The sequence below is a fragment of the Denticeps clupeoides genome, chromosome 5 (assembly GCF_900700375.1).
Source record: "Denticeps clupeoides chromosome 5, fDenClu1.1, whole genome shotgun sequence".
Taxonomy (NCBI): Eukaryota; Metazoa; Chordata; class Actinopteri; order Clupeiformes; family Denticipitidae; genus Denticeps; species Denticeps clupeoides.
The window spans coordinates 19419418-19441202 of record NC_041711.1 but is presented as its reverse complement, the minus strand read 5'-3'; the positions used below and the strand labels follow the sequence as shown (position 1 = coordinate 19441202).

At 40.2% G+C, this 21785-nt stretch overlaps 1 protein-coding gene across 1 annotated transcript; it reads right to left on the bottom strand.

Moving 5' to 3' along the window:
- Positions 1-392: 392 nt before the first annotated feature.
- Positions 393-17867, bottom strand: pibf1 (progesterone immunomodulatory binding factor 1). Its single transcript, XM_028979678.1, has 17 exons — positions 17373-17867; positions 14680-14780; positions 14384-14582; positions 13794-13913; positions 13061-13194; positions 12749-12857; positions 12043-12224; positions 11813-11938; positions 11497-11595; positions 7758-7923; positions 7259-7409; positions 6683-6773; positions 6472-6574; positions 4838-4968; positions 4412-4496; positions 1625-1795; positions 393-584 (listed from the first exon to the last, which is right to left on the bottom strand). Exons 1-17 carry the CDS (start codon positions 17619-17621, stop codon positions 534-536), a joined length of 2268 nt encoding a protein of 755 aa, XP_028835511.1. The 5' UTR covers positions 17622-17867; the 3' UTR covers positions 393-533.
- Between the last annotated feature and the right edge of the window lie 3918 nt (positions 17868-21785).

Sequence of the window (21785 nt, the reverse complement as noted above, 5' to 3'; positions counted from 1 at the left end):
GTTTTATTTGCACCCAGCTTTGCATGGATCAAAAAGGCCTAATTTTGCCAATTTCAATCATACTGGGTGCAATCCAAGAATATATAAATTCCTTTTAAACAAATGATCCAAGCAAGGTTGGTATTGACAACATGTTTTTCCGGTGTCTTTAGACTCTCATTGGAAGAGCCTCTGGTGGAACTTATTTCAGGCATGAGTAACATTAAGATGACACCATAAGAACATAACTCTAAAACCATTAAGGTATGCACTGCTCTGTCTATTTTTAAACCCCAGTGTGTCTACAGTCTATCAAATCAAGAGACGTCACTAAATTCGGAAATGTAGGGGGAATGGAATAGTGGAAACAATTCATTAAAAACTTTATTTAAAATGTATATTCCCTGCACATACAGCGTGCCTAAAACAATATCCCACTCCGTAACCAAGGGGATGAAAAACTATGTCATTCATTTGGTGTGACAAATAAATAAAGTATTCAAAAACCATATCCAAACAATTAAATAATTAAAAAAATTAAAATGTAAAACACTTCATTTTGTCTGTGGCTTCTTCTTGTACCACTCTGGGACTCCTTTATTGGTCTGGAAAGAGGGGGAAACAAGCCTTAGTTCAAAATAGTCACAAAATTACATTAATAATTATAACATACATATATTATTATTGGCAACAACAACCACAACAATAATACTAATACTAGAAGCCAAAATTCCAGGAGAACTTTTGATGGGCCTGTCCAGGCGTTGGTTGCAAGAGCGGGCCATGGCCTCTAGAGCTGGTGTCAGCTGTAGGAGCAGGCGGTCGTAATAAATTGGCCGATGTAGCATGAGGGCATGTGAAATTTGGTTACGTTGGGAGCATGTTGAAAAATTTGCATGCTAACATCAAAAATGCTAATGGGGCGTGGCCACAATGAGTCACATCAAATTTGGAGTGTGTTGAAAGTGGAGTGGGTGGTAGTGGCCTAGTGGGTAAGACACTCGCCTGTGAACCAGAAGACCCGGGTTCGAATCCCACTTACTACCATTGTGTCCCTGAGAAGGACACTTAACCCTAAATTGCTCCAGGGAGACTGTCCCCTGTAACTACTGATTGTAAGTCGCGTCTGATAAATGCTGTATATGTAAATGTAAATGTTGAAAAATGTGCATGTTAGCATGCTAATGTTAGCATGCTACCATCAAACATGCTCACAGGGCGTGGCCAAGATGTGCCATGTAAAATTAATGTCTTTATAAATTGGACAAAAACCAAAAAGCCAAAGTAGCAGGTGTCTTAATAAAGTGGCCGAAAGACCAGGCTGTCCTTTTCTGAAGCCCGCTGGTGACACAGACACGTCCGATATGCCAGATCCCGGGTCACTAGCTTTGACGGCTACCGACAGGGAGATGAAAACTTCTTCCTCTGCACAATACCCTACTTTTTGAACTTTGAACCAGATTTCTGAGTGGCCTTTAGGACCTCGCGACCTAAGTTTTATACTGATTTCTGTTTATGTTGTTGAAAATGTAGAAATGTAAGATGATGGCAGGTAAGCATTGCAAGGCACATTACTCCAATAAATTGTTGACTAAATCCCTCTACACTTCCAACAGTCAGAATCCATTCAGGGGACTCTACTCACAAACACAGTGGGTTTGGGTCTGTGCTCGTATTGCTCTGTTGTTCTGATGAGTCCTTTGGGTCGATGAACCTCTTTGCCCCTTTGGGTGGCTGCCTCCCTCCCAGAAAGTGCACCTTCACCCTGTTGCTGGGAGCGCATGCTAAGCAGAATCTGTTTCATCACTGATAACTCCTACAACAGAAACAAATGCTGTTGTTACTAGAAAACAGCTATGGTGATGGACAGTTTTCAAATGCAGTGAAGCACATGGGAACCGCATGAGATACCTTAAAATAGTTCATGTAATAATGTTACCTGCATTAAGCTACATTCATAAGATCCATAATCTTATTCTAGTCTAGTTATGATTTCAAGCTTTAAAAAGCATAAGAAAACTTGTGAAATTGCTCATTAAGGGGATAGGTAAACGCAGGCTTCTGGAAGATACCTGTCAACACCATACTACAAAACACGTTAAGCTGTCAGCTGATACTGTAAAGTGAAAATAATGTGGCACCTATACACATACCGTCCCACGTCAGTGATGGCATGCTACTGTACATGTTTCAGCTACAGTATACTGTTCATAGAGACAGTATTGAAATGGTGAGAAAACAGGGAATGTCACTGCAAGTGACACTTCGCGAATAAACGTACGCCGCTGGTTTAATGGCTACCACTGTACACAGCGTAGTAATCAATGCTCATTACGCAGGGGTGATATTAGAAACCACACACCATGCGAGGTAGAGTTACGAGGAGCGCTGAGGATATATTCCGAGTACATCCTGACCCTTCTGCTGGGTGAATATAGATGACAAGTCCCCGGGTCATTTAATATTTCTATTTATCACTCACTGGCCATATGCGCTGGCATGTAAAAAAGCCCAACTGGAGTGCAGCTGTCCGCAAGGATTGCTCACTTTATGCCAACATGCCACTGGAAGTTGTAAAGTCGGCAAAGACTGTGCCAGCGGGCATCACACTGGAATGTTTGGTTGAAAATAGCTCCACATTTCACAAATGCGTTAACTACACGCTTTTGATATGAGCAGTGTTCCAAAATTAAATAAACATGCCCAAGAAATAGCAAATTAACAAAACACTCTTTTGACTCCATGGTAAGGGTCTTTTGAATTTAAGTAATGTTCTAAATAAAACTAAATAAAGAAACTAAAAATAATCAGAAAAACATTCCAGTTGTAACCTACATAACTCACTCTACTATTCTAATGGCAAAAATGAATCAGTTAGGCTGCTGCAAACCGTGAGAAAATGAGCACTGGAGACAGGTGGGACCAGACCAACTAGTTCTGCACAGTTGAAGCTGACTTTAAATAAATACATATCGGCATTCTACTACTAGTCTGTGGCCGTGTGCAAATCTCAGCACTGTTGTATCAGAAATACTCTGAAGACGTTTGACGGGTCTGTGGCCTTTAAAACTCTCGGCTAAGCTGTCACAAGCCAATGGGTTTGCATAAATGGAATGAAGATCTACACCCACAGACACCCAAACAGGCTCAGCCTTATTGAGTATCTGACATATACAGAATAACCATTCAATAAAAGCACGTAAAAACATGGGCCGTGCCAGTGTGTGCAGGTGTGTGTCCTCACTTGCACAGTGCAGCTGAAGCAAAGTTAAGATCTATGGTTCTATGAAAAGAAATAGCTAAATAAAGGATGTGCATCTGTGTAGGCAAAAGGATTGTTTCATTTGTTTGCTTTTTACTCATCGGGTATTTTTCAGGTTTTCAAAACTTTTTCAATTGTAAACATTGCAAACATGCATGTTTAAAGACTTGGGGTATTCAGACATGGCTGGATTTCAACTAGAGGAACAAGAATAATGAAACTTCAAAAGCTCACTGTGGTATTATGAAAGACATTGTACAATGAAAATTGAGATTAGACACAATATATTGTCTAGAGTTCATCATGCATAACTTAGTTACAAAATAATCACAGACCCTGTTTTACATTTCATTAAAAAATAAATAACTATGAGAACGACAGGTACGGGGAAATAAAAACCTTGCCTGTGTTTAAAGGGCATTAATGTCAACAGTCAACCTTATCTTTGTTTTAGTTACACAAATCATGCTTTCACTGTATTTAGAGGCATGAATAACGCAGGAGATATTTACAGCATTCTGCACATGATTTCACTTTCTCCACCTACTCGTGTGTATTTATACATGGCTGAAATGAAACATATATTGCTGATAAATTTCACCCAACTTCAGAATGTACTGCATTTATGGTTTATATAAATTAAGATTGGTCTTTTTTTTTTATTACCAATATTGGTTCAATGTCTTTCCTCTAAGTAAGGAACCGTTCAAACAGGCAGATCAGGTCAATCTGCCATTCTTGCTTCAAAGGGATATTTTGCTCCTTTTTCAAGGCACATGACTTTCCATGCAAATTAATGTACATTTGCATAGGCATATTTTCTAAGGTAACAAACAAAAAAGCACTGTAGAAATTATGTAAATTAACTTGGCACACAGGACATGTTCCATTTAAATCTTCATATAGTTGCAGTGTATCTGTGTGTGTTTTTAGATTTTCAAGAAACCTGTTCAAATTGTTTACCCCAACTCTATTGGACATGACAGGTTAAAAACCCCCAAATCCTGCAAGCCTATACTTCCTGCCCTCGCCTACAGCAGGCTCAGGAGATAAGTACACACCTAATGATCAGCGTCAGCATGGAAGCTCAATCTGGAAATGGGGAGGAAAATTGGGAAAGGCGTTTACTTTGGGGTCAGAGAGGGATAGGAGGGCAGGTTAAGAATTTACCTCTTGATTACTCAGGAGTCTCTCCAGATCGGCAGCCATGTTGTTTTTCACCTGCAGAAGGGCTGTGTTCTCTTTTCGCGATGAACTGAAGACACAAATGGCATTAAACTTTAGGAATAACTTAACTATTACACAAAAAAGTATCAGCTCACTGAATTAAAAAAGGTACAACTTAAATATAAATAATAAAATAAACCCTACAAGATTTTTATTAGGCGTAATAGGAAAATACCTAAATAAAAAAAAACTAAAATGAACAAAACACTTCCAAATGCTTTCTGTAAAAAAAGAATAATTGTGTGTTGTGATTAAGGGCTTGCTATATAGTCGACCAATGAGAGAAAAGTTGAATGATAACTTGGCATACGTAAAGCACTTCGCAAAACAGCTAAACACTGAATGTGCTTTCAGAATACAGTTCTGTACCTGAGCTCCTCTTCCAGAGCCGAAGCTCGCTCCTTCAGGGCAAGGATCTGTGTGTCCCGCTGTTTCACAGTCTCAATCAGGTAACTGTAAGGCTGCTGAGCCTGTTGTAGCAGCTGATTGGCTGTCTCCAGCTGAAAAAAAACATATCTGTTAACAGCACTAAGCTGGTGCAAAGTTGTCTAAGTAGGTGCAAAAAAGCAGAATATACATGAACAAGACAGTGTTTGTTATACAGACAATTGCAGTTACAGTTTAAGACCATGTCAGTATTTTCCCCAAACCCAGAAAGTGTCCCCTGTCATATTTTGGACTGGTTAAAGCACGTTGTTCCAAGAGAAGCTAAGGCAGCACTGCCCATGACAAGACAAACCAACTACTTTGGTCACAGTTGTAGTAATTGCTAGCACCAGTATAAAGTATTTGCAGGATCGAGATTCAAACCATAAGCACTACCTTATACAGAGACTAAATAAGGCTAAAAAGAGCATCACGACAGGACAGCGCTCTAGCACAAATGGAGCCACATACATCATCACCTTGGCAGAGGATCAGGGTGACTTAAGACTGGACTACAATAAAACAGATCAGTTATGAATGTAACTGCTTGCTCAGTAAAACATGACCCAAGAAAAAACATTAATAAACATAAAAATGTGTGCCTCATATTTTCCCTATGATTGTCAGATGTAAGAAAAAATCTAGTAAATTTGGAAATGCATCACATCCGGTCTGTAAATTGTTCTCCCCACTGCAGAACAGCTTTCTACTGACGTTGGTAAAATGGTGTCAGATTACGCTTCTTAGGTAAGACGCAAATTCACTACTCCTCCAGGGTGGGTGACTAAACGAACAATCGGCTGTAATTAATCACGCAAAGAAAACACCCTAGTCGTTCTCTCATCACTGGCATGCATTCGTGTCAATCGCCCATTAGCTCATGGTGGCAGAAACAAGCACTGCATCATTTTTTATGTGTGTGTGTCTATGCAGTTGCATGTTTTATAAAGCATCTTAACCTTTGAATTTTTTACAACATTGCAATTAAATGCTATGCTACTCCTCAGCCAATAGCACTGGATAATAACTGGTTTTCCACTACCTTTAACACATATCCAAGTCATGAGTTAGGTAACCCTGCAGTAAGATAATAATCTTTTTTCGCTTTCCAAGGGAACTGGACTCTTCCCCAATTCTTTAATTGTCTCTCATTTTAGGGAATGAAGCATACCTGCTTCAGGCAGCTGAAGTGGAGGAATATAAGGTGAAGAACATGTGCTAACATGCTGCATTTTTAAAAATCATGCTCTTGCCTATATAACAATATTGAAACAGCATTACTAATGCTTAATTTGTTAACATTAACTAAACTACGCTAGGCTTAAACACATTTTTTTTATTTTATTTTACTTTACTTTATTTTGCAGGCGCTTTTATCCATATTTCCAATTTCACATGACCATGAATGCATAGAATGTGCTCATCTTGTATATGAATATGATCACTTTCACAATTTACACAAGCAGATAGTTGCTGGTAGATAAATTGGCCATTAGACTATCAATGTTCCATAATGCCCTATAGGTTTACTTATTAACACAAATAACAGTACAAGTTAAAAGGTAGATAAAAGGTACCTCTTCTGATATATGCCCAGCTTGAGCATTCTGTTTCTCCAAATCTCTTCTCAGCTGTGTGTTTTGCTTTTCTAACAGCAAGATCCTCCGGGCTAAGTGAACACTACGTGCACCCACACACACACACACACACATACACACACACAATTTACAGAAGGTAGAAAATGTTAAAAACAATAAACAAGATAGCATTTTGCACAGCCATAGTCACCTTTGTTTCAGACGTCGTTTGGCAGTTGTGGGAACGTTGACTCCATAACCATACGAAAAAAGCACCCTCTCCGCCTCCTCCTCATTGTGCACTGGAAACATGACAAAAGGCATTAAAACTTCACAAAGATCATGATGTTTGACTACAAAATGTCTTGACTAAACTTGATTAGGTTTGCCTTTTTATATTGAAATAAATTGAATATGTTCAAACGGCATCAAAACCTCAGATTTGTTGCTTTAGGTGAACTCTGCTCCAACAGATCCATTTTCACTAATATTTCTGTCAGGCAATTTCACCTGTGTCATTTGCCACTCAGACTGCCTTAAATTCAAATTAGACTGGTTTGGTGCACATGACCCAGACATGGAATTCAAAAATGAGCAGGTGTTTCAAAGTGACACAAGAAGCCCTGAGGCCAGAAACATCTGCTCAGAGAGCTGTGCTCGCCTTAAGCTATCGACAAAGTCTCACAGCTGAATCTTCAGCTGCAGTATTTGTTTATTTGTGCATATTTATGTGTCTACATATAAGAGGGTTCTGATGAATCACGGGAGGGTTCTAGATGCTAGTTACTTTCTGCAGCTTGCATAGTAATGTCATCCAGCTCCTTCTCCAGCTTTTCATAGGTGTCCAAACGAGCCTGTAGCTCAGAGTCACGGGACTGCAACTCTGTGATGCGCTTCTCTGATGACGTCTGCAGCCCATAAAACTCTTTAGTCAGCACCTGCAGCGGGAAACATTGGGGAAAGTGAGTTGTTGCAAAACAAGCCTGGGAGGCATATGCGGTGGTTGAAGTCATAGAACATTGCGATCTGCCATGGCGCCAGTTGGCCTGGACACACCACACTTATGCTACACGTTTTGCATGTCCTTAATTGTCTTGTGTAGTGCCATTGGTTAGACCAGATAATTTGGTACTGGTTCAAACACTTGTGCCTAAAGCCTTGGTGTGAAAATTATTTTACAAGGAAACAAGCACATCACACAAATACTGGAAGACACAGTTCCCAGAGGTAAATAAATACAAATATAAATCTATTGTCGAAGCAACAGATGTGCCATGGTGGCCTACCTCTAGTTTCTTTTGGTGTTTTTCACACTCATTCTGGCAGAGGCTGAGGGAGCGAGCAGTCTCCTCTTGAACCATCTGAGAGCGCTCCAATTCGAAGGTCTTCAGCTTCAACTGGTTCAGCAGCTCAGCCATCTTACTATCAGTGCCAAGCTGCATTTGCCTACATCTTAAATGAAAAGGTTAATTGAATGGAAATCTACACACAAGCAGGTAGACACATATACAAAATAATGAAATACAGTCATTTGAAATACATCATTTTCAGGACGTGCACATGAGCTATGATACGAATGAGTTATGTCATGAGACATCTGAACCTGATATCTGAATTAATCATTCTGTGAGCATTTTAAATATCATGACAAAATATGTGAATATTTAGTGTCTATCGAAAAACATTTTAAATGAAATCCTGACAAAAGAAAACTCGATAATTGTTCAATCAGGCTGTAATCATATATCATCAGACAGTTTTGAGTTCCTGCCTGGCACTATTGAAGATGGCAGTTAAATGGATTAAAGTATATTATGAAATTATACAACTCTATCTGAAATGGCAAAGCACTTTTAAAAATTCTGTTCAATTGTTTTTTTCTTTCAAATATGCTAATAAAACATGCTTTTTACTAACAGACAGAGATAACTTCACTTAACTCAACGGAGTCTATCTTTAGGAGGAAATGGCATTAAGGTTGTTTAAATTATACTTAATCCATAATCAGTAAAGAAGCACCTCTACCAACATACAAACTAATTCATAGAACATGACCTTGACTCTGAAAGGAACATCATAATACACATTAACATTACTAGCTGATAAACCATATTATTATATACTATACAAATGTACATTTGTAAAACTAAAAATACTGTCCAAATATGAGAACATTCCTAATGTTGCCTTGGTTTTAGATATGATTGCATCAACAACTCCCATGTTTTCTCTCCTACTCTTAAAATAGAGTAGATCTGGCCAGGAGGAGGGACATAGGGCTTGTGGGGGTCAGCAGCAACAGCATCTGTCATTTTTTCCCCCAATCCAGGTCTAGGGTGAATGTGAGCCATCTATACCCAGAGCTGAAAAACGCGGGGTATGCCCAACAACTGTGGGCCGAGGATCTGCAGGAATGTCAGGCATCTGCCTACAGAGCAGCGACACCAGGGCCTTCTGACATGAGCAAATAAGGCCTGTCCAAGGGTGGGTCAGATCACATAGGGAGAGAGGGGGGTTTCTTTTAACCTCTATTCTGAAAGAAACAAGAATTATTTTCTCAGTTGCGCATATCTGATAAATGCAGATTTAAAAATCAATCTTATGAAAAACTAAACATAATCTCTAATGAAATATAGAAAAAAATGAAATCAGCATTTGAATGACTGACTTGATTAATAAGCTGGTAGAAGGTAGAAGGAGAAGGATAATTTGCAAAATCATCTATTTAACCCAGCACTGATAAATATTTATATTAATAAATATTTATTATAAATATTTAAAAATATAAATATTTTTAATCTGTTTCCTATTTAGCTAGTAGTTTAAAATCGCATTGTGGAAAATTCCAAAAACATAAATAATATTGCATAAATGCAAACACATGGGTGATTCATTCACCCAGCCAAACTGATCTCCTTAGGCAAATTAAACCTCCTGTTCTCTTCGTTTCTCAGTTGCTATACAGCAATCAGCTACATCAATCAAAAACAGTTCTGTAGCTCACTCATGATATATAGCAGTGGCTGGAAATCATGGCATGGGTCGGGTCAGGTTCGTACTCAATTTCTATCATTTTATCTAGGCTCAGGTTGGCTCAGTCAGCAAACACAAACTTCCGGTTCATAGTAACCATCATTTACATCTGATTCGCTGCTTGTAGATTTTTTCGGTGATTGGTAAAAGTGCTTTGCATGCTCTAAATTTGTTTTTTAAAGAAATGTTCATTTGATTTGTAATTCTCAGTCAATTTTAATTATCACGAGAGAGATATGAAAATGGATGCTGACAAGGTGAAATGGAGTTAAGCAGCTGGAGATTATATTTAAAATCCACACATTTCCTTACCCTCTTAGTTTAAAAAAAGGGTCATGGCTGTGTGGAAATGACAGAGTAAAAATCCTGTCTGTGTGACAGTCATAACAGCATAACAGTCAACTTGGGTCGGGCCGGGTTGAGTCTAACTTTTTAGTTTGTAACTAATCATGTTATTCTTCTGGTTGGGGTTGGGGGAGTCCTGGCTGGTCTTTGACACAGGCAGGGGTGTAAAATAGAGCATAAAATGGATTAATCCATAAAACAATAAGGCATAGATTCTAAATTTCTGAATGAAAACATTAGTTAATAAATGAAATAACCTCTCAAACCACAAACACTTTTCTTTTTTTTTTTTTTACTTTCTGTGAAAATATCAGTTTCAACCAGTTGGGATTAGTCCTGATTTTCACACCTGCTTCTCAAGGTAGTGAGATTGCAGATGTTTTCACAAGTTCTCTGACAAGATCAATTCACCTGGAGGGCCCAGATTATTGCAAGTTTCAAAGACATAGATAAGTAATTGCTTTTTAACATTTTTAAAAACCCGTTGACACTGCTGTAACTGCTGAACGCTTACTGCAAACACGTATAAGACTGCTTGTCCACTTGCACTGCATCAGGTCAGGTCAAGAGAATTCTATAATCATCACTTGTCTGATCAAGCACCTGCCTATTTTCTCTCGAGAACTGGATTATTTGTCCCATTCCATTTTCAGGAGTCACATAAAAGCAACGTCTGCACAATTAAAATTACTCCTACACAAATATTTGGTTATTGAGTGTTGCAATGTATTACACAAAGCCAAGTTATACGTGCCTGACAATTTAAGTGCATGAACATGACACTTAAACATGAACAAAAACATCACTAAATAATTCAGCAAGACTGTAAACATGGTCTGGCACACATGTCAAAGTCAGAGTAGCAGGGGTTAATGCGGGGTAAGCCATTACAAGGTGGCATGTCAAACATCCGCAGAGCATTCACTCTTAAGCCTGGGAAAATGTGGGAACTCTTCTTCTTGCGTGCCAGAATTGCTTCTGAAGATGACACCTCTGATAATTACAGCTATTACAATCAAAAAGGTATTCTCTGTGTGTTCCTTTTTATGTGCTACCTTTGATTGCAGCAACTCTGAGGCTTATTATTAAGATGTTACACACTGTACATTCAGACCACGTAGCACAGCTTGTACTACATCTTAATTAAAAATGTTTTTGTTGTTTATATGCACATCCACATGAATACACATAAATCATGAACTTTTTGTGACTACAATTACTCAGCCCACAACTAAGGGTTAAAATTACATTCTATAGTGTGGTTTCTGTACATTTTAATGATAACTATACTCCAAACTACTAACACAGTACAGATTAAATATAATGCAAAGGCCCGGGAGAAAATGGACTGAGCACAGTAATGTACTCTGTGGCTTTGACTAAGAAGCAACATGATCTGAGAAATTCATTTTTCATTCATTTTCCTGCATCGAGTGCACATGGCATTTGAGTCTCAAACCAACCACAATCTAACTGCTAAAGTAGGCTTCACATCCGCAATCATAAATTATTCTCAAACACAGTACATACATATACCCACCATAAGCATCATTCATCATTTACTCGTTTAGATTTGTGCAGCACTTTATAGCCATATGTGGTCAGGCTGGTTCAAGGAATAAAAAAAAAGACATGGGACAGACTTACTGATCATGAAGTTGTTCATATTTTGCCTGGGTCTCCCTTTGAGTGCTCATAGCATGGTCCTTTTCGAGAATGGCATTGTCCCGAGCCTCGCGGAGGTTTCTGCCAATAATAACGTCTTCATTAAAATACTAAATTATTTGCTTTGTTTAGATTTTGGATGTTATGCTATCAAGTGTGCCAAAGGTGGCCTGACTTTAAATGATGGTCTGTTTTTAAGTAAGGGTGCCCCTACTGGCTAGTCTGGGGAAGTCCAACAAAATTCAGGAAAAGCATCAAAGGAAAACCTGTATTTAATTAACATCAGGCTTACACGCACCGGTTCTCTCTTTCATACATCTCTTTGGATGTCCTCTGTAGGTTTTCAATCTCATGGCCAGTCTTCAGACGAATGTGCTCCAGCTCATCCCGCAACTTGTTCTCATATTCTGTCTTATAGTGATCTCTGACATCCAGGGGAAATTAAGAAATGCTTGATAGTCAGTATTTTTAGTGAAAATAACATTTATACCAACTTATGCCGCTTGAGGCTATTTTAAATCCACTCACCTGGACGTAACATACTTCTCGTAGACCTCCTCGCGGGCTCTCTTGCAGTCCTCCAGTTGTATCTGGAGCCGTTCCAGCCGCTCTTCATCATGGGCACAGCGCACATTGAGCTCCATGTTCTGCCTGTTCAGATACTCCTTATCCTTTTGCAGCAGAGTGATAGCCTGCTTTAGTGATGAGACCTGTGCTTGAACCAAAGGGAGTATTAAAGACTTGAGGCAGTTGGTCAAGTCCAACAACCTATTTTGACTGTTGAGTTTGTGCCTTTCTTTCCTCTGGCTCATGTTCTCATTAACAAAGTTAAACAGTAAAAAGTTAGAGAATTTTAACAGGCAATTACTTTCGATATAATACATTTCAACCTTCCAACACAATCAAATTTGACAACAGTTGTAACTGACCTGAGCTGCCTTACTTGGGGGAGAAGTGCCATAGCCAAACAAATCACGGAAACCACATCTGTTGATTTATCCCCCATTGAAGACTGATTTGAAGCATCTATTCCTCTGGTCATTTCAAGTAATTGCTCAAGTATTCTAAGAATATTACACCCTATTCAATTAATTATGGCTGAAGCAATCAAAGCCACCACTTTTTACATAATGCTTCTGTTGTATAATCCAGATGTACTCAAAGTACACAAATCCTGACAAACAAGTGAACATAAAACCACATTAGAATGTTGACATGTTACCAGCAATTTTACCTCTTTACTCAGGTTTTCTCTCTCATTGGTTTGGGCAGCATGGGAGAGTTCCAGAATCTCCCGTTTCCTCCTTAATTCTCTCAAATCAGTCTCAAAGGCATCCCTTTCACTGCAGAAATCATGGGTACGACAAAGTGTTAAGAAAAGTGTAAGGGCTCCCCCTGCTGGGTGCAATTTTTACATTCGCCTCAATATTAGCATACTTCAGAGAAAAGCATTTCACTACATCTGGAACTGGCTCACAAAGTGTCAGTGGTTAATTTCATTAAAAGAATAAGCGAACTTGTTTTCATAAACCTGTCAACCCCTCACCGTTTGACCTTGTCATAGTTGAGCCGCTTGAAGTCACCTTCCTGGATAAGCTGCTTGGTGTCAGCCAGCTCCAGGGTGAGGCGTTGGCTACGAATTTCCAATTCAGAACGAATCCGTCTCTCTTCCTCATAACTCTGCATGGCAAAATAGGTACAAATTACTTATTATATTATACACACTTTCTAAATGCACCAGGCCTATTTGTTATACTTTCAAATTGAAGATTCAAGATTTTTATTTGTCACATATTTATAGCAGTACAACACAGTGAACTGCATCCTGATCCGTTCTGTTTTGGCTGTGCATAGTTAAATAATAAAGATATAACAAATATAATAAATGGGAGGAAAATAAAATAAAAGAAGAATAAGGCTGGTAAAAAAAAGTAAGTAATCTGAAATGCAAGTAAATATTTATGTTTAAGGAGAACATAAGAAACAGACAGACTTCAAGTAAAATAAAATAGTAAGTTACAGTGCAGAGATTCCAACAGTGCAGTGATTGTGGAATAACCAGCATAGCAGTAACAGATTGCAGGGTAGTGGTGAGAGATGATTAGGCAACAATGAACATTCAGATGTTCAGGGTGTGAGCTGTGGTGGCAGGTCCTGGTTCAGCATCCTTATGGCCTGAGGATAGAAACTCTTCCAGAGTCTCTCAGTCCTGGCTTCAGAGTCATTTACATCAAATACTATTACCAAATTTCCCACCTTGTTATAATATCTGGTTTTACCTCCATCAGTGATTTGATCTGAGACCTCTGACTGTCCTGGTCCTCTGTTAAGATGTTCTTCTTAACCTGAAGTTCTGTTATCAGGGCCCTGAGAGGGGTCACCTTCTCATAGAAGCGGGTCTGCACCAGGCAAAAGCAGAAAACAATGCTCAAGTTATTAGTACACTGGTGAATAAGGGGTATTGGCAGCTACTTCCCAGTATATGTTTTACATCTGTGTGATCAGTAAATAGAACACAACTGTAGAAATATAATGCTGGATATAGTTATAATAAAAATAGCAGCAGAATTAACCATACATTGCTCTTTTTAAAATTTCAGTGGAGCCATGCTACAAGTTAGGCCTTAACAGAGCTCTTAGTTTTGCAGCTCAAAATCTATAGAAACCAAATGAGAATTGCTGGTGTCTTCCTCTTGTAAGTCGCTTTGGATAAAAGCATCTGCAAAGTAAAGCAAAGTGCTTGACTAGTCAAGGCAGAGTATAGCAACGCATAGAAATGGGTGCTGTTTGAAGTCACAATAAAACAAATGTAACATGTAGGATAGAGCAGCATATAGAGCACCGCCCTGGTTGTTACAGATCCACATACCGCTACATACTCTGGAATGGACAGCTTGTCTTCAGGAAGTTCTTTCAGTTCAGAGTACCTCTCCTCGGTCAGCTCCAAGTCTCTAAGACCTCGCCGCAGATCTCCAGCTTTCTCGCACAGCTGTCGATTGGTTTCCTCGAACTGCTTCTGACGGAGCAGTATGGCATCCATCTCCTGCTTCCTTGCAGCCTGATGCTTCCTGGATTGCACACCAGAACGGTGCTTTCACACTCAAACCTGCCATGACATAATCCAGTGAAAATAACCAATATCTTAAGGATGATGATGATACCGACCGGTTCTCTTCTTGCTGCATCTTCAGCTGACTGTCCAGCCGCAGAGTCAGCATCTGCTTCTGGTGTAAGGCATCGTTCAGTCGCTCCTCCAGTTCCTCTGTCTTCAGAAAAGTACGTACCATAATTCGGAGCTGTTTGAATGCCTAGCTTCATAATTCATGCACGATTATACGAGTGTTTCTGCAGCTATATGTATTTACAGTTGAAATCAAAAGTTTACATACACTGTATTTTTTCTTACTGTCTGATATTAAATCTTACAAAACCCTTTCAGTTTTAGGTCTGTTCAGATTCCCAAAATAATTTCTTTTGCTAAATGTCAAAATAATGTGATATATAATTTTTATAAATAAAATAATTTTTTAGGGATTTTTTTTTTACTTTCTTCAATGTCAAAAGTTTACATACACTAAGGTTACTATGCCTTTAAACTATTTGGGAAAGCACAGATGATGATGTCACACTTTGGAAGCGTCTGATAGGTTAACTGACACCACTTGAGTTGATTGGAGGCACACCTGTGGATGTATTTAAAGGCACATCTCAACACACTGCTTCCTTTTGTGACACCATGGGAAAGTCTAAAGAAATCAGCCAAGACATCAGGAAGAGAATTGTGGACCTCCACAAGACTGGTTCATCCTTGGGAGCAATTTCCAGATCCCTGAAGGTGGCACTTTCATCTGTTCAAACAGTTATACACAAGCATGAACAACATGGGAATAGTGCTGCACGATTAATCTAATCGCAATCACAATCGCGATGTCAGTCTGTGCGATTACATGAACGCAAAAAGCTGCGATTTAAATGATTAGTACATGGATTGGATCGGATATGTTGCCGATCCATTCTCTCAAAGTTGGCGAGCTGACTGAAGTCTCACATCTCAGTCGGATGTGACGTGTTTGGTCACATGACTTTCGATCCGGAGACATATGGGTAGACGGCGCATGACGCGCTGCAGCGTACGTCAACATCGCCCCCATATTGCGACAGGCTCTGATGTGGCGTGAAGCATATACATGTCTATGGAGAGAAGTGCATGCTTGGGGCTGTACTTGTGCTGCTTGGGGCTGTACAAACCGCTGTACGCTCCAAACCAGATCCCGGGGGATTACATTTCATAGGTAAGGCTGGACAATTGTTTTGAATATATTTGGACATTATAAAATCCTAAGCTAGTGCTAGCTAGCGAAGCTATGCATTCCTGTGTTCAAGTCAGCCTCCAAACAACTTTTTGGCTAAACGTAGGCATTAACTATTTATACTGTTCTTAGCTATTTAGTTAACTTTGAAGGTTTCCTAAAGAAATTCACCTCAGTTTACAAATGTTAACCTTAGCTAAGCTAGCAAAGCTATGCATCCCTGTGTTCAAGTCAGCCTCCAAACAACGTTTTGGTTAAACGTAAGAACTATAATACGGGATTTTATAATGGCCAAATATAATCAAAACAGTTGTTTAGCCTTACCAGGGTTTGTCGTTCAACAGTAATGTAAAGAGTTTTTAAATTTGTAGAATATTGTATTTTTCATTTCAGGTTGTTATGTTTCACTTTGAAATGAAACATTTCACTATTAGTATGCGACTTTTCATTGATACAAGCAAGTGTCCTTTATCATATCGCAATCGCATATCGCAATATTGATCTCAATAATCGCAATATGTCTTTTTCCCCAAATCGTGCAGCCCTACATGGGAATGTCCAGCCATCATACCGCTCAGGAAGGAGACAGCTCCTGAGTCCAAGACTTGAATGTGTTGTGGTGCGGAATGTGCGTATCAATCCCAGAACTAAAGCAAAATACCTTGTGAAGATGTTGTCTGTGGATCACTATCCACAGTGGAACGAGTCCTGCACTGAAATGCACTGAAAGGCTACTCAGCAAGAAAAAGCCATTACTCCAAATGCGACATAAAAAAAAAAAAAAAAAAAAAAGACAGATTACACTTTGCAAATACACACAGGGCCAAAGACCCTAATTTCTGGGGACATGTCCTGTGGTCTGATGAAACAAATATCGAACTGTTTGGCCATAACGATCATCATCATATTTAGAGGAAAAACGGGAAAGCCTTCAAGCCTGAGAACACCATCCGAATTGTGAAGTACAGAGGTGGCAGCATCATGGTTGTGGGGGTGTTTTGCTGCAGGAGGGATTGGTGCACTTCACAATATAGATGGCATCATGAAGAAAGAACAGTATGTTGAAATATTAAAGCAGCATCTCAAGACATCCGCCAGGATGTTAAAGCTTGGGTCTTCCAAATGGACTATGACCCTAAGCATGCTGCAAAATTGGTTACAAAGTGGCTTAAGGACAACAAAGTCAATGTTTTGGAGTGGCCATCACAAAGCCCCATAGAAAAGTTGTGGTCAGAGCTGAAAAGACATGTGAGAGCAACCTGACTCAATTACACCAGTTCTGTCAGGAGGAATGGGCCATAATACCATTGTTCTAAGCAAATGTATTTTGACTTTGAAGAAAGGAATAAAAAATATATATATTTACCAAATATAAATTATTTTGGGAATCCAAACAGGCCTAAAACTGAAAGGGTTTTGTATGATTTAATATCAGCGAGTAAGAAAAAAAGTTATATGTCTTTTTATACAGTGTATGTAAACTTTTGGTTCCAACTGTACGTATGGTTTGGTGGTTTGGATTGATTGCACACATTGCTCGAGCCTTACTTTAGTCAGCAGGTCCGACTTCAGGTTGTCAATGACGAGGTTTTTACGAGACAGCTCTATTTTCAGCAGCTGGATGCTCTGCAGCAGCTCCTTTCTCTCGATCAGCTGCTTGGTGACCTTCAGCCCTCTCTCCTTCTCGTCCGATGAAGAGATGTCCTCCGTGGGCACGGTGGTCTCCAGGCTGATATCTTCAGACTCCAGCGAGCTGGAAACGTTGGCCGTGGGCTCTTTTGGCTTTTTCGGGGCCATCCTTAACACCCGTGACGCTGCCTGTTCGCTACTCGTAGAAGGGAACGCGGAGGAACGAGTTCGATTTAAACCTCGTGTAGAACTTACAACTGGTGCTCCGGAGCACCACGATCGTTAGAACCTGCCAACTACACCGTCAAGCAGCCGAGTCTCATAAAAAATAAATCAAGTCGCTTCCTGTTTTTAGTGACGAAACTTGACGAAAAGCGCGTCCCGCGCGTCTCGCTTCAAACGGCAAACAAGAAACTGTTCGGCCGACGACGCCCAGCAAAGACGGACGCGCTGCCAGTCGAGGAGGTAACGCGTCGCGCCCCCTATAGGGCGGGGAGGTCTACTGCACTACATCAGGTCGGCTCCTGGGTCAACGGGGTAAATTTACATCATTTATCAGACGCCCTTATCCAGAGCGACTTACAATCAGTAGTTACAGGGACAGTCCCCCCCTGAAGCCATGATGGTAGTAAGTGGGACTTGAACCTGGGTCTTCTGGTTCATAGGAAGTGTGTTACCCACTAGGCTACTACCACCCTTACACTACATAGATACATACATACTACCACTACAATTCTTGCAGTGGTGGCAATTCAGGTTTTTTTACTGAGCGAAGCACCGTCCCCACACACTGCTCCCCAGGCGCCTGTCATGGCTGCCCACTGCTCACCAAGGGTGGTTAAAAGCAGAGGACACATTTCGTTGTGTCACCGTGTGCTGTGCTGCAGTGTTTCACGATGATGGTCACTTCACTTTCACCATCCAGGAACAAAGCCTTGTCCATAATAGTACATCACAGAAACAACCGACAGATCCAAAAACAGTGAAGACGCAAACTTTGTAAACTTTTAGTACAAAACTTTTTAGCACAAAAACACAACATCTCAATTTGAGAACAATATTTTTGATCCAATATTTTACATTTACATTTTTTACATTTATCAGACGCCCTTATCCAGAGCGACTTACAATCAGAAGTTACAGGGACAGTCCACCTGGAGTAACTTGGGGTTAAGTGTCTTGCTCAGGGACACAATGGTAGTAAGCAGGACTTGAACCCGGGTCTTCTGGCTCATAGGCGAGTGTGTTACCCCTAGGCCACTACCATCCCAATATGTATTGTTTTTATTTAAACTTATATACTTTATACTCATGTGCTGATGCAGGTTATTTGTAGAGCCTGTTCGATATGCGATTTTAACCTTGCACGCTCTCTACTCTGCCTTTGTATTATCAATTTAAAAGTCGGGGCAGTGGTGGCCTAGTAATCAGAAGGTTGCTGGTTCGAATCCCGATCCGACACTGAGCAAAGCACTGTCCCCACACACTGCTCCTCGGGCACCTGTCATGGCTGCCCACTGCTCAAGGGGGACACATTTCGTTGTGTCACTGTGTGCTCTGCTGAAGTGTTTCACTTTCAAATTTATCCTTTCCTGCAGCCACTCATTTTGTGATATGTGCCACACATATCTTTCCCTCGTGTTTTTGTGCATGCGATTGCTGTATTTGTCCCTGGTGATTTAATGTGACTGGTGTATGTTGTGAGTGCATGGTAGAATTGTCGCAAACCCGACGTTTGCATCTGCTTGTATCCATGGTGATCTGAGTGGGGTTACAAGTAAAGAGTTTTGAATTAAGCAGCACTAGTTTGACTTCATCCAGCACTGAAAAACGTCACAACCCGTCACTATGTCAAATAGAACAGAAACCTTGCGAGTGAAAGACGATTTACACTTTACTGTAACGTCCTGGTCTAGGTCAGGAACGTGAACAATTAGAAAGAGGGAGGGAACGCCACAAACATTCGAACGAGGTGATTTTTAATAAAACAAACAGTACAAGTCATGCCTTGAAACACAGTCAGGCCACAAAAAAGCACCAGGTAGACTAATGGGAACAGGGCATTTGTACGGCATATTTTCCCATTCTGCCTTTCCTCCCCTCTCTCCTCTTTCCGCATATCAGCGTCAGGTCTGGGAGGAGTTCCATAATTACAGGCTTGTCCTACAAAAAGGAAAAACACAAACAAGGCAGAACATACAGACCACACATCACATGATGACAGGACGTAACATTACACATTTGCACCTTCACCCAAACTGTGACACATATTTTATGTTTAAAAACATGAAATAGCAATATTTGCATATTGGTTTACTTGAATACTTGCAATATTTGCAATATTGAGGTCTATAGTGGTCGCAAAAGCATTTCACTGCATATCATACGGCGTATGACTGTGTATGTGACAAGACTTAAAGCCTAAATCGAACACGCCCTGCCTCCCCCTCCTGCTAAGTACAGACACACATTGTGTAGCTAACCAATCCCATGCGGTTTGGGGAGAAAAAAATCATCTCTCTCTGACTCCGGCTGACAGGCAGGAGCCGACTCCTTATCATTCACTCCAGGAGCCACTTCGTTCGCGACTGACGTATGACTAAATTTCCTGAAGTACACAGTAACATGTGTACGAATTCTCTGATGATTTAGACTAGCAACCGAGGTAACAGGATCAAGCTTTTGAATTATAGAGCATGGATGAATTGATGTTCGGTGTAGAAAGTAAGTTAGAAAGTGAAGTGATTGTGATACACAGCACAGCACACAGTGACACAACGAAATGTGTCCTCTGCTTTTAACACTCACCCTTGGTGAGCAGTGAGCAGCCATGACAGGTGCCCGGGGAGCAGTGTATGGGGACAGTGCTTTCGCTCAGTGGCACCTTGGCGGAAAGGGATTCGAACCGGCAACCTTCTGATTACGGGGCTGCTTCCTTAAGCACCACTGCCAGATGCTGCATTTGACCGAGGAAACCCGGTTACATTGACTTTCTTACATTCTTTTTCACCCATGTAAGTGTCGTTGCTGGGTAGAGGACAGTCCGCTGTCCAAAAATATCATTCCAGCAGCTGTTATGAGGCCAGGAACTGATCTGTGAGGGAGTCAGAGAATGTGGTTTTCTTCACTGTGCATAACAAGAACTCAAGTCTTTTAAAAAGTCATTAGCTGTAGTTACAAGTAACTTCATTCAAAATGTAACTGAGTTAGTACCAGTCACCAGGGAAGTTAAAATGTTCAAGTAAGTCAAATGTAAATGGCATGTCTGGGTCTCCTCCTTATCTGCACTGGGGTTTGGCTGCTGGCCACTAGTTTTGATGGAAAAGAAAACAACTAGTTTTGATGAAGCTTGCTTGAGATGTGAGAGGTGCTTCATTTGATTTGAATTGCTTGTTACCGATGTGCACAAACACTTATTTTCAGGGCATGACGTACATTTAACATATACATTCTTACAATGTCTTTACTTCCACTGAAAAAATGCTAATTTTGAACTCGTTAAGTGAACACCCGCCCACCTCTGCCTCTGGTTGGCTTATTGTGACATTTAACTCAACATTAGCCAATAATCATCGCTTATGCGGTTGTGTCACTTAAGCTTCACTCTTGTGGCCTAGAGCCAGTTTAGACAAAAACAGCTTAAATCACATTGACATAAAAATAAAATTTCAATAATGCCATTATATGCTAAAGCACTGAAATTTCATTTTAGAAGATTAATACAAAAAGGGGTTTCACATGCACTATTCAGTAATTCTCACACAAATTGTACTGACAAAAAAAATACATATTACAGGACCTTAATATTTTTTAATATTTGGAATATAAAAGACCACCTTCTTATTTTCTGACACTATACTTATAACAGTAATGATATACAGTAAACATATAATACAAATAACTGACTGTTGCATCAAAAGAAGAGATGGATGAAGATGGAGGCTAGAACAGTCTTGTATGGAAGGCCATGTGCACCATAATTGCCACACTCCAAAACAGACCACTTTTCACAATGGATAGCCAGGTAAGTTAAGTCGCTGACAAGGTGACTGACCACAAGATCTGCTAACACCAGTGAACAGCCTCCACCCCACCTGGCGTGAAGCAGCAGTGTCTCTCCTTGAGACAAAATGTGTCCTCTGCTTTTAACCATCACCCTTGGAGAGCAGTGGGCAGCCATGACAGGCACCCGGGGAGCAGTGTGTGGGGACCTTCGCGTATCGGGATTCGAACCGGCAACCTTTTGATTACGGGGCCGCTTCTGTGATGTCCCGTGGTGGAGTATGTGTATGTTCTGTTTGTGTGTGTGTCTCTCTCTCTCCTTCTGTAATG